This window comes from Somniosus microcephalus, chromosome 3, assembly GCF_052327205.1.
Source record: "Somniosus microcephalus isolate GS21.2 chromosome 3, FLI_Smic_1.0, whole genome shotgun sequence".
In the NCBI taxonomy this organism is placed as follows: domain Eukaryota; kingdom Metazoa; phylum Chordata; class Chondrichthyes; order Squaliformes; family Somniosidae; genus Somniosus; species Somniosus microcephalus.
In genome coordinates, this window is record NC_140989.1 from 15,046,271 (window position 1) to 15,060,370 (window position 14,100).

At 46.9% G+C, this 14,100-nt stretch overlaps 1 protein-coding gene across 4 annotated transcripts in view; it reads right to left on the minus strand.

Moving 5' to 3' along the window:
• LOC147120871 (collagen alpha-1(XII) chain-like) overlaps nucleotides 1-14,100 on the minus strand; it is a 377,794-nt gene that overhangs the window by 254,340 nt on the left and 109,354 nt on the right. For all 4 annotated transcript variants that reach the window (XM_085979224.1, XM_085979223.1, XM_085979225.1 and 1 more), the window contains exons 13-16: nucleotides 10,830-11,099; nucleotides 9,500-9,766; nucleotides 6,270-6,462; nucleotides 115-239 (exon numbers count right to left, since the gene is read on the minus strand). In XM_085979224.1, coding sequence (XP_085835350.1) covers nucleotides 115-239; nucleotides 6,270-6,462; nucleotides 9,500-9,766; nucleotides 10,830-11,099 — 855 coding nt within the window. The remainder of the gene's footprint in view (nucleotides 1-114; nucleotides 240-6,269; nucleotides 6,463-9,499; nucleotides 9,767-10,829; nucleotides 11,100-14,100) is intronic.

Sequence of the window (14,100 nt, forward strand, 5' to 3'; positions counted from 1 at the left end):
CTGACTCAGAAGCAATTGTGCTGCCAACGGAGCCACGGCTGACAATGCCTAATATGTCACTGCTTTGAAGAGAAGCGTTATGTTAAATCACCGATCAATGGGTGCACTGGTTACCTGGTGGTTCCAGAGGCACCTCCAAGGGCTCGTCAGAAAGAGTAGTCTGTTCCTCCCCCAAAAGTGGCAAACTTTCTCCGCCATCATACATCCCAGAAACAGCCACTTTGTAGGTGGTGTCAGCCCTGTAAGATCCAAAAGCATAGCGAGTGCGTCAGCTTGACATCATAGTTGGTATAAAAAGTTAAAGTCAAAGCAAGGAACGCAACTGATTCACTGTGAAGCAACACTTATGGTCCCTTGTTAATAATTCCAGCAGGATATGAGAAGAAGCCTCGCGTCTGATGGGCAGTCCCTCTCTCCCCTCGATCCTCAATCACAACCTTTTTTTTGTCTGACTCTATATTGCTATCGTCATCGTTCCTGTGAAACTTTTTCATCGAGTTTGGAACATGTTTTTGTGGGGGTGGTGGGGTGGAATTTTATGTGGGTGAGGAGGAGCCAAAATGGGCAGACTCCACCCCCCCGCCCCCCCTGCCGCCGCCAATGCACCTCCCTCCTCTCCTTTTACTGCTGACTTGCAGTTTGACCTGCTCATGGAGCCCCCGGAGGTTCAAGCCAACCCCAGGCACTTCACGTTACCAGACACAATTTGACACTGAGCCACCTAAAGAGATATTAGGACAGCTGACCAAAAATCTTTGTCAAAGAGGTAGGTTTTATGGAGCAACTTAAAGGAGGAGAGGGAGATAGTGAGGCAGAGAGGTTCACAATCATAGAATGGTTACAGCACAGAAGGAGGCCATACGGCCCATCGAGCCCGTGCCAGCTCTCTGCAAGAGCACTTCAGCTGGTCTCACTCCCCGCCCATTCCCCGTTTAGGGAAGGAATTGCAGAGCTTAGGGCCTCGGCAGCTGAAGGCACAGCCACCAATGGTGGAGCGATAAAAATCAGGGATGCGCAAGAGGCCAGAAATAGCGGAACGCAGAGATCGCGGAGGGTTGTAGGGCTGGAGGAGGCTACAGAGATAGGGAGGGGCCGAGGCCATGGAGGGATTTGAACACAACAATGAGAATTTTAAATTTGAGGTGTTGCCAGACCGGGAGCCAATGTAGGTCGGCGAGCCCAGGGGTGGTGGGTGAACGAGACTTGGTGCGAGTTAGGACACGGGCAGCAGAGTTTCAGATCAGCTCAAGTTTAAGGAGGGTGGAAGAGGGGAGGCCGGTCTGGAGAGCGTTGGAATAGTCGAGTCTGGGGGGAGGCAAGGGCATGGATGAGGGTTTCAGCAGCAGATGAGCTGAAGCGGGGCAGAGACGGGCGTCGTTACGGAGGGGGAGGTAGGCGGCTTTGGCGATGGGGAGGATATGGGATCGGAAACTGAGCTCAGGATCAAACAGGGGCAGATCGATGAAACAGGGAATAAAAGAAATCATGCTGCCGGAACCAGATAGTTGGCAAAGCTTCATCAGGAACACAGGCCTTCATGTGATACATGCCACAGCTTCACAGCCAACTGCTATGCATGAAGAACAAAGAACACAATGAGAATAGCCTACAATATCCTGCAGGCACTCTGTATCTGGCCCTCTTTAATAGCACTGCCTGCCTTTGATTGACAAACTGCTCCAAGTGGCTGCAATCATTAAGTAAATGTTTAAATATGATAACTTCCTCATGAGCATCAAAATCTGTTTCAGACGTTACCCTTCCCCAATCTCTCAAGTAACAAGTAATATAGTCAAGTAAATAAATGGAACACTGGTATCTAATTGCACCTGTGGGATGTAACCCAATTCTGAAGTATTCTGAGGTAAAGAAAAACAATTTAAAGGACGAAGCAAAAAAAAAGTATAAAGTATAAAAACAGTTACATCATGGCTTAATGGAAAACAGATAAAGCAATCAACAAACATTTTCTTCAAGATAAAGAAGAGGATAGCTACATCATTTGATTATCCCCGGTCGCAGTTTGAGTTGGGATAAGTGAGTAATCTGTTGATTCAGCTGTTAGGGCATTAAGGTGGACCGAAAACCAATGGCTGGCACAAAGGCCATCCGGTCACCCAGATCCTAATGTAAAGAATATGTGAGCTGCGAAGAAACTAATGCAAACCAGCCGGCCAGTGCATTCCCCAGACTGGTCTGCGATCATTCTTTCATCGCAGTCAATCACTCCAAGTCACTAATGATGATTCTATTCGGTTGCAGTCCATCACTGCTGTCAGCTGTTTTATTAGTATTATTAAGGGGGTTAAAAAAAACTATTTCGAATCTCACCGGGGAACTTGCCCTTGCTGAGGTCACTTATCACGATCACGTTCGGGAGACTAGTTTCCAGCACTGCAGTCGGTGAGGACCCAAGTTTGGTGTCGCCAAGTAGGCCACTCCTGCTTCATCTCACCTTCCCCTCCTGTCTCTGCCCAGGCTTGGTGAACAACTGCCCTTGGCCCTTCACTGAGCTTTCCCCATAACAGCAACATTTAATAGAGTGAATTACAGAAGTCCCAGGCTTTGATCCTTCCAATTGTACACATTTGGAAGCGTTTAAATGGCAGAATTAAAAAAAATAAAAGACCTAAAAAGATTTGGAGATCTGCACAATATTGCTTGAGACCTACAGCAATAAAAGAACCCTTATTTTTATTAAGCCAAATAAATATGTCATTTTGCAGTGCTAAGAGGAGCCCTGTCTCTACTACACTTATTGCTTTTAATTTCCAAAACTTGTCCAATTAAGATTGGGACACAAATCTTACCATCAAAATACCAAAAAAGGATGGATATCAGAAAATCACTAGAGAGCAATAATCTCATTGATGGATTCAAATGGGTCATATATAGAATAATAGATTCGTGGGCGTGAGTTACAGGCTGGAATCTAATTGAGGGGTTCGGGTGGTTTATATCTAGAAAAATAATGGATACCTGGGAGTGAGTTATAGGCTGGAATCTAATCGAGGGGTTCGGGTGGTTTATATATAGAATAATGGATACCCGGGAGTGAGTTACAGGCTGGAATCTAATTGAGGGGTTCGGGGGGTTTATATATAGAATAATGGATACCCGGGAGTGAGTTACAGGCTGGAATCTAATTGAGGGATTCGGGTGGTTTATTATCGAAATAATGGATACCTGGGGGTGAGTTACAGGCTGGAATCTAATTGAGGGATTCGGGTGGTTTACATATAGAAATAATGGATACCCGGGAGTGAGTTACAGGCTGGAATCTAATCGAGAGGTTCGGTGTTTATTAATGCTGTATAACAATGGATGGATACTTCGAACTGAGTTCCACAGACTGCAGCATCATCATTGGCAGATGTGTGTAAATTCAGCATGACATGTTTACACATTCCAGTTTACATTATAAATGTTGAGTTCCACAAACAATATATAATGGAAACCATAAAAATAAGATCAGCGCATCAGGGCGTTCTCCCACTCGTCCCCCATAGCTTCGGCGTAGGAGCTGCAGAAATCTTGGAAGAATGGAGTAAGCCTGACATCGGTAGTGGGGAAAATGCTAGAGTCCATTATAAAAGATGTAATAGCAGAGCACTTGGAAAACAGTGACCGGATCGGACAAAGTCAACATGGATTTGCAAAAGGTAAATCGTGCTTGACTAATCTACTGGAATTTTTTGAGGATGTAACTGGTAAAATAGATAAGGGAGAACCAGTGGATGTGGTGTATTTGGACTTTCAAAAGGCTTTCGATAAGGTCCCGCATAAGAGATTAGCGTGTAAAGTTAAGGCACATGGGATTGGGGGCAAGGTATTGACTTGGATAGAGAACTGGTTGGCAGACAGAAAGCAAAGAGTTGGAATAAATGGCTCTTTTTCCGAGTGGCAGGCAGTGACTAGTGGGGTACCGCAGGGATCAGTCCTTGAACCCCAGCTATTCACAATATATATTAATGATCTAGACAAGGGAACTAGATGTAATATCTCCAAGTTTGCAGACGACACAAAGCTGGGTGGGCGTGTGTGCTGTGAGGAGGATGCCGAGAAACTCCAGTATGATTTGGACAGGTTGGGTGATTGGGCAGAAGCATGGCAGATGCAATATAATGTGGATAAATGCGAGGTTATCCACTTTGGTGTCAAAAGCAAGAAGGCAGATTATTATCTGAATGGCAATAGATTGGGAGAAGGGGAAGTGCAACGAGACCTGGGCGTCCTTGTGCACCAGTCGCTGAAGGTAAGCATGCAGGTGCAGCAGGCAGTTAAGAAGGCAAATGGTATGTTGGCCCTCGTAGCGAGAGGGTTTGAGTAAAGGAACAAGGATGTCTTGCTGCAGTTGTACAGGGCCTTGGTGAGACCACACCTTGAGTATTGTATGCAGTTTTGGTCGCCTTATCTGAGGAAGGATGTTCTTGCCATGGAAGGAGTGCAGTGCAGATTCACCAGGCTGATACCTGGGATGGCAGGAATGACGTATGAGGAGAGATTGGGTCGATTGGGCTTATACTCGCTGGAGTTTAGAAGAATGAGAAGGGATCTCATTGAAACTTACAAAATTCTAACAGGACTAGACAGACTAGATGCAGGAAGGATGTTCCTGATGGCGGGGGAGTCCAGAACCAGGGGTCACAGTCTAAGGATAAGGGGTAAGCCATTTAGGACAGAGATGAGGAGGAATTTCTTCACCCAGAGAGTGGTGAACCTGTGGAATTCTCTACCACAGAAGGCAGTAGAGGCCAATTCATTAAATATATTCAAGAAGAGGTTGGATATATTTCTTAAGGCTAAAGGGATCAAGGGATATGGGGAGAAGGGAGGGGCAGGGTACTAAATTTGGATGATCAGCCATGATCTCATTAAATGGTGGAGCAGGCTCGAGGGGCCGAATGGCCTACTCCTGCTCCTATCTTCTATGTTTCTATGTTTATCCCATTTTTCTGGGATTTCTGAGGTTCTTCCGCCGAAATTACGCAGGAGAGCAGCAGAACCCCTGCCGAAATCCACTTCCCCGTGACTTTAAAGTGGAGACTGAATTCCATTACCCCGTCCTGGTCCAATTATTCCCCATCCCTAACCCCGCCTCACCTGAAGACTACACAAGGTGGGGTGAGATTCGAGGGGGCCGGGGGTCATCAAACGGGCTTACGTTTAGTCAGGAGCCCGAGGATGCTGGGGACCCATGGTAGGGCCCTGCACCTGCTGGAAGCTGGTGCTCTGGCTGCCCAGCGGTGCGGCCTGGGGCAAAGAGGACTGGCCACACCGTCGGCGAGAATGGACCTGAAAGTCACCCCTCACCATTGGCGGGGTGCTACCGGCTCGTTTCCGCTGAGCGGGAGGTCCTCAAAATCGACCCCAAATATTCTAAACTCTCGCCACAACAATAGGATAACAGAATATTCACAGTACAACCAATCGAAGCCCATCCCCACACCAAACTACTCCACAATAATACACTACCACCAGCTGCACTAGAACCAAATCATAAAAGAATCAGCGTATTATTAAACCCATTTGAATCTCTTTACAGCATTATTTTTTAGTGTATATAAACCCTGAGATTTTGATCTCAATTACATCAACAGCTATAGTCTATCACTGGCAAAGTCTCCAAAATGTAAGGTAGTTATCTCAAGATCTAATCTCTTGATTAAAAATAATTCTAGATCTGCTCTCAAGGGTCATGATTAGAAAGAAAGACTTGCATTTCTATAGCGCCTTTCATGACCACCGGACGTCCCAAAGTGCTTTACAGCCAATGAAGTACTTTTGAAGTGTAGTCGCTGTTGCAATGTAGGAAACGCGGCAGCCAATTTGCAACAGCAAGCTCCCAGAAACAGCAATGTAATAATGACCAGATAATCAGTTTTTGTGCAATTGATTGAGCGATAAGATATTGGCTAGGACACAGGGGATAACCCCCCTGCTCTTCTTTGAAATAGTGCCATAGGCTCTTTTACGTCCACCTGAGAGGGCAGATGGGGCCTACGTTTAACGTGTCATCCAAAAGACGGCACCTCCAACAGTGCAGCATTCTCTCAGCACTGCACTGGCGTGTCAGCCTAGATGTTTGTGCTTAAGTCTCTGGAGTGGGACCTGAACCCACAACTTTCTGACCCAGAGGCGAGGGTGCTACCCACTGAGCCACGGGTCACCCATCAATACAATGATAATCGTGCAAGCTCGTCCCTAGCTTCCTTGCGACTTTCTAAATAAATAAGTAATATTATCCAGTTCTGTGTTTTCTGCCATACCTCAACTCTTCTAGTACCACGGTTGTGTCGTATGGTCCCAGCACCAATTCACCCAGTTGTTCTTCCCTTCCCCTTGGATGGTAGATGACCTTGTATCCTTTGACTTCCCCTGGGGAAGGCTCCCATGTCACCCTGAAGCTTGTTTTCGCAGCATCGGAGGTTTGCAAGTTTTGGGGAGGTTTGTACGGTGAAGCTGATGGGAAGAAAACAATTCCCAATGTTAGTAACTGAGGTGACAACTTCACCACAAACATCAATCAAAGCAACTCAACTCACTGAAAATGAATATATGGAAACGTTGGCCAGGAAAAGACCAACTGGTCCATCCAGCCTGTCCCACACAGTTGTGATGTCTTGTGCAACACGATACAGACACTCCCCATTCACCTGGAAGCCATAGAATCATAGAACCATAGAAGTTTATGACACAGAAAGGAGGCCATTCAACCCATCGTGTCTGTGCCGGCTGAAAAAGAGCTATCCAGCCTAATCCCATTTTCCAGCTCTTGGTCCGCAGCCCTGTAGGTTACGGCATTTCAAGTGTACATCCAAGCACTTTTTAAATGTGATGAGGGTTTCTGCCTCTACCAGCCTTTCAGGCAGTGAGTTCCAGACCCCCACCGCCCTCTGGGTGAAAGAAGTTCTCCTCAACTCCCCTCTAATTCTTCTATCAATTACTTTAAATCTATGCCCCCCTGGTTATTGACCTCTCTGCTAGGGAAATAGGTCCTTCCTATCCATTCTATCACGGCCCCTCATAATTTTATACACCTCAACGAAAGCTCCCCTCAGCCTCCTCTGTTCCAAAGAAAACAACCCCAGTCTATCCTCATAGCTAAAATTCTCCAGTCCTGGCAACATCCTCGTAAATCTCCTCTGTACCCTCTCTAGTGCAATCACATCCTTCCTGTAATGTGGTGACCAAAACTGCACGCAGTACTTTGCTGTAGCCTAACGTGGCCTGAAATTGGGTTGGGGCACCAAAGTGGCGCAAAAGTCACCTGAGCGCAGGATTTAGCGCAGCGATCGGAGTAATACCGACCGCCAGAAATTCAGTTTCAGTGCCCCTCGAGGGACACGGGGCGAGGCTCGAGGCGCTCCGCGTCCCTCTTAGGGCGCTGAAACTGATTATCGCTGCGGCACGGCACGCTGCGGTACTGCAGGCCTTCCTCCCACTGTTAAGGGGGAGGTGCCTACAACAGCGCGATCCCCGCTCGCAAGTGCCGGAAAATGAGCCCGGCACCAAGGAGAAGTGCCGGGCTCTCGGGAAACAGCCGGCAATGCTGCGGGGGGGGGGTGGTTAGGAGGCCGAGGACGGAGGTGCTGGCAGGCGGCCGCCGAAAAAGCGGCCGCCCCGCACCTCCACCTTAACTTGCGCCGCTGCCGGCACAGTAAGGCCCCGTGAACTGGGCGCGGGTAGCGAACGGCGCAACTGCGGCGTTCGCTACCAAATATCGCGAACGGGGCACAAATGGGGCGCTGCGCACACCGATGACGTCATCAGTGGCGGCGCTGCACAACAGGCTAACGCCACCATTAGCGCCCCTCCTGAATATCGCGGGAGGCGCAGCCAGTGGCGCTGCAGCCACTGCCTGCCTCTTTAGGCGCTAACAAGTGGCGCTACTTACCCAATTTCTCCCCCCTAGTGTTTTATACAGTTGAAGCATAACCTCCCTGCTCTTATATTCTAGGTGGGGTAGAGGAGCAAGGGGATCTCAGAGTACAAATACACAAATCGCTAAAAGTTAGGTTAATAAGGCCATAAAAAAGCAAACCAAGCACTAGGGTTTATTTCTAGAGGAACAGAATTGAAAAGTAGAGAAGTTATGCTACACTTGTATCGAACCTTGGTTAAACCACACTTGGAGTACTGCGTACAATTCTGGTCGCCATATTATAGAAAGGATATAGAGGCACTGGAGAGGGTGCAGAGAAGATTTACAAGGATGATACCAGAAATGCGAGGGTATACATATCAGGAAAGGATGAACAGGCTGGGTCGCTTTTCGCTTGAAAAGAGAAGGCTGAGGGGTGACCTAATAGAGGTCTTTAAAATTCTGAAAGGTTTTGATAGAGTGGATACAGAGAGAATGTTTCCACTTGTGGGGAAGAGCATAACTAGAGGCCATCAATATAAGATAGTCACCAAGAAATCAATAGGGAATTCAGAAGAAACTTCTTTACCCAGAGAGTGGTGAGAATGTGGAACTCGTTACCACAGGGAGTGGTTGAAGCGAATAGTATAGAGGCATTTAAGGGGAGGCTAGACAAGCATATGAGGGAGAAGGGAATAGAGGGTTACGCTGATAGATTTAGATGAGGAAAGATGGGAGGAGGCTCGAGTGGAGCATAAACACCGGCATGGACTGGCTGGGCCGAATGGCCTGTTTCTGTGCCGTATATCCTATGTAATCTCTTGGCAGAGAAACAGATCAAAACCCAGGTCGGTTTATTCTGACAGATCCAAAGTGAGTGACTAGGACATTTACAGCTGGTTAGGAGAATTCAACGCAGCAGATTGCCTCTGTGGACAGTGACCTGTTTTCACTCCACTGTAGCACAGAAACTGCTGTTGGTGATTTTAGATGGCAAGTGCTTAACACCTTCTCTGGAGATTCCTCTGACCACTATTTTAACAGAAGGGTTAACTCGTTTAAAAAAAAATATATGAGCACATTAAACATTCAACAGCTAACAGCTATAGTGCCTTTCATAACCTCAGGACGTCCCAAAGCGCTTTATAGCCAATGAAGTGCAGTCACTGTTGTAAAGTAGGAAACGCGGCAGCCAATTTGCACACAGCAAGCTCCCACAAACAGCAATGTGATAATGACCAGATAATCTATTTTGGTGATGTTGGTTCAGGAATAAATATTGACCAGGACACCAGGGATAACTCCCCTGCTCTTCTTCGAAATAGTGCCATGGGAACTTTTACATCCACCTGAGAGAGCAGACGGGGCCTCGGTTTGTCTTATCTGAAAGACGGCACCTCCGGCAGTGCAGCACTCCCTCAGTACTGCACTAGGAGTGTCAGCCTGGATTATGTACTCAAGTACTTGGATTGATAATAATATTCCTCTGAATTAATAATACTGCAAACATATAAATCCCAGAAACATAGTGAATATAAAATAGAAGAGCTCAGCTCCATATGCCCGCTGACCAGGAACATCTATTAAGAAACCCTTTAAATCCCAGCGCAGGTGGTACAGGTACCACAGCCTCACCTGTCGTTCCTTGCCCCGATCTTAATTTTCCTTCTCCTTTTCTGTACATCGGAATCACGGTGACATCGTATGATGTTTGAGGATTGAGCCGTCTTAGGACGGTGGTGGTAAGGTGAGGTGGAACCTTGGTGGCAATGGGCCTGCCCCCAGCGGTGGGCCGATAAGTGAGCCTATAGTTCACGACGTTGCCCGGAGCAGGCTGCCACCTCACGCGGAATGTGCTGACGGTTTCGTCTGATACAGTCACAGTCTTGGCCTCCGGTGTAGCTGTTCAACAACAGAAGAGAAAAGTATTGTAATTGCATTCTTGACAAATCATTTTGAAGTACTGTTGTAATGCAGGGAAAAGTGGCAGCCATATTGTACACAGCAAGCTCCCACAAACAGCAATGGTGTAAATGACCAGACAATGTTATTGGTTGAGGGATAAATATTGGCCAGGACACCGGGGATAACTCCCCTGCTCTTCTTCAAATTAGCACCATGGGATCTTTTACGTCCACCTGAGAGAGCAGACAAGATCTCAGTTTAACATCTCATCTGATAGACGGCACCTCCGACAGTGCAGCACTTCCTCAGTACTGCACTGGAGTGTCAGCCTGTTAACCACAATGGCAATAAAAAGCGGGAAAGATGTAAAACAGACTGCCAACTCGCTATCACCCGTTTTACGTGATTGCGCAAAGTCCAGATCTACCTCACGTTATTCGATTTAAGTGGGACTGCTCCCAACTGCTCAGCAAGTTGATCCAGTTAATTGTTAAGCATAGAGGAGCCATACACGTCGGAAACGTTCCAAGGTCGATAACTGGTCAGTGCTGAGTTGGCTGATCTTAGCCAGTTGGGAGTCAATTGATCTCAGGGCAACCTGGATTAGGGTGGAGAGAATCAATTCCGGACTCTCACTCCTGATTGCTATTCAGTAATCCCCTTGCTGGAACGCACACGTGTGTGCATTATGACACGTGAAGAAAATACGAGGGCCGGCTGTGATATCACACGTGACTGCAAAGTCACTGTCAAGATCGCACCAGAACATTGCCCACTTGTGCAAATTACTGGAGGGTCCATGGAATAGCACGCCAGAAAGGAGCCAACACTTCAGGAGCAAAGGGGAGGAAATTGATGAGAGAACATAAAAACTGGGTAATTTCCCTCATTAGATTCAAAATTGAGACCTTGGTGGTTTATTGGGCAATGGGCTTAGGTATCCTAACTTCAAAAATGGTATGTTTACAGGACAGTACAAGAACCATTCATTGACTGGCACGCTTAGCACTCTTTATGGAATAGAAGGTGGGGATTCTACTCTTGGCAGGGTTTACTGTACCATCAGTGATTTCCTCTCCCTCGAGTGGGTCTCCTTCGCCACTGCCATATGCAGCATAGATCATGATCTTGTATCTGGTTTCCGTCCGCAGATTCTCCAGTGTTGTGTACGTGGTGTATCCAGGGACCCACTTTTCTCCACTATCATCGTCGAAGAGCGACTTCCAGGTGACACGATAGTTGTGCACGTTGCCTGGAGCTGACGTCCATGAGGCATCGATCGTGGTCGGCGTGACGTTTTCTGTCACAAGGTTACGAGCAGAACCACGTTCTGGGAAACAAATAGATTGGTGCAAAGTGAGCTGTAGAGCGATCATTTCTGCACTGAGGCCATGAAATCAGCTGTGGTAATCCTTTCACTAGTTAATGCTTTACCAGATGAATTCAAATACTCAGGTATTTTTTAAGCACTGCTACTTTCTTCCCCATCTGTTATATTGGCATTTTATTTTCCTTTTCTTGGAGGTTGCTCACCACATAAAGCACAGTTCAAGTTGATTTCTCCTTAACTGACATCACATAATTGTGCTCTGTAATCAGTTGGCAGGAGGTGTCATTCCAAGAACTCAAGCTAGCTGCATGATGTCAGCTTTTCCAACCCTGCTAACTCTCTTCCCTTCTGCACCTGAACAAATGTAAGCATTTCCAACTCCCCATTGATCTAAATTATTGGTATTCCTGACTGTTGTCTTCTCTGTAACCGAATCGCCAACTGTTCCAAACCACTTCCCTTCTGTACCCGAACAGTCAACTGTTCCAAACCCCCTGACCTTCTGTACCCGAACAGTCAACTGTTCCAAACCCCCTGACCTTCTGTACCCGAACAGTCAACTGTTCCAAACCCCCTGACCTTCTGTACCCGAACAGTCAACTGTTCCAAACCCCCTGACCTTCTGTGCTTGAACTGTCAGCTTTTCCAATCCCGCTTCCCTTTATTCACTCCGCCCAACACCCCAGTCAAGAAGCAACAAAGAACACACAGCCGGATTCAAGGGACTAGCAGATCTGAAACCCTGTGACCTTTGGGCTTATGAGAACAAACCATTCCAATGCTTGAGAAACAATATTTATAAGATTTGCTCCTCAGATGTATCTTAGGGCGGTTACTTCAACCTCGTTTGTGTGATCGCTCCATTCGCTGGGTCAAAATCCTGGAACACCCTCCCTAACAGCACTGTGGGAGTACCTTCACCACACGGACTGCAGCGGTTCAAGAAGGCGGCTCACCACCACCTTCTCAAGGGCAACTAGGGATGGGCAATAAATGCTGGCCTTGCCAGTGAAGCCCACATCCCAAGAATATATATATACATACCATTTTTTGAAAATTCCCAAGTTAACAGAGGTGTTCAAAATTATGAAGGGTTTTGGTAGAGCAGATGGGGAGAAACTGTTTCCAGTAGCAGGGTCAGTAACCAGAGGGCACAGATTTACGGTAGTTGCCAAAAGAACCAGGGGGGAGATGAGAAGCATTTCTTTCACTCAGAGAGTAGTTATGATTTGGAATGCACTGCCTGAAAGGGCGGTGGAAGCTGAAATGATCTTGCTCATGCAAACTGTCTTTGTGAATTTTGTAGTATTTTGACAAAGTGATTATTTGGTCCAGCAGGATTTTTTATTTTTTTATTTTTTTTAGTATGCGAGAAGTAAAGCATGTTTTTCCCTGAAGGTAGCAGTTGGACCACGTTTGCATGTGTGTGAGCAAAAGAGCAAGAGAAAAATATGGAACAAGAAAGGGCTTTGCTGTCCAATAGTTCTGTTGCTTCCATATACAGCTCATTCTATCGTGGACTCTACCCAACTTGTTTAATCTCCAAGGAGAGCTTCTGCAGTCCTTCTCCCTCTCAGCGCCAAGCAGCACTAAACGATGCACATCCAACTTTACATGCTACATTACTCATTCCTGACTGCTTGCCTGCTTTGGTCATGTGATTTTAGCGCTGTGTTCCAATTTCGCCCCTCTCTCTGCAAATATCCTTAAATGTGCAATCCCATTTCTAATCATTCATCCTTTTTTTATATTTGTTCATGGGATGTGGGCGTTGCTGGCAAGGCCAGCATTTATTGCCCATCCCTAGTTGCCCTTGAGACGGTGGTGGTGAGCCGCCTTCTTGAACCGCTGCAGCCCATGTGGTGAAGGGGCTCCCACAGTGCTGTTAGGGAGGGAGTTCCAGGATTTTGACCCAGCAACGATGAAGGAACAGCACTTTACTTCCAAGTCAGGATGTTGTGTGACTTGCAGTGTGTGACTTCTCCTTCTTAAAGGTGTTTAGCAAAAAGTGTGGATGTGTTTGTGTTTGTGTGCATGGGGAGGGGGGTAATTTGGACTTGGTGCGATAGTGTAAGAAGAGGCAATAGCGAATCGGTAGCCCGTTTTGCCTCGCTCCCAATCCATTGACTTCAATGGAATTAACAATCGGGAGCAATGTAAAACGGGCTGCTGATTCGCTGCTGCCCGTTTTTACACTATCGCTCAAAGTCAAGATTTACCCACTGTGCATGCACATGCCTGTGTGTGTTTGTACGGGTGCGGCCATGTGCATGTCGCCTGGCTCAGTTGGTAGCACTATCACCTCTGGGTTTATAGTCCCACTCCAGAGATTCGAGTGCATCTTCTAGACTGATGCTCCTGTGTAGTACTGAAGGAATGCTGCACTGTTGAAGGTGCTGCCTTTGAGGTAAGGGTGGGAATGGTGGAATTGGGAAATGGTAGGGCTGTTTTCCTAGAAGAATGAAGTCAAGTTGGCCAAAGAGCCTTTCTTCAGGCAAAGCAACTGGCGTGTGCAACAATAAAGAATGGTCCGTAAAAATCACAAAATCTTGCAGCACAGAAGGAGGCCATTTGGCCCATTATATCTGGAGCAGCTCTTTGCTAGAGCAATCGAAAACTAATCCCACTGCCCCGCTCTCTCCCCACAGTCCTGTGTCTCCCTCTGCTTCAAATACTTATCCAATTTCCCCTCAAAGGATGCAATCGTCTCTAACTCAACCAATCCCTGTGGCAAAGCATTCAATGCTGTAACGGAAAAACAGAAAATCTCCTTCCAGTGAAAATGGAAAGGTACATGTCCTGAATAATAAGACAATCCCTCTGGTTATACTCAATGGGGCTTTTTGAAACGGTCCAATTGAGCCATTTCAGTTCACCCTCCCTGTGTTGTCCTTTTATCACCCAGTGATGGTCCATGCCTTAGTTCACCAACTCTGCTAAATGATGAATTGTGGTCTTGCACAAGACACACAATCTTAGGCCTAGAAATTCACTGGCCTTA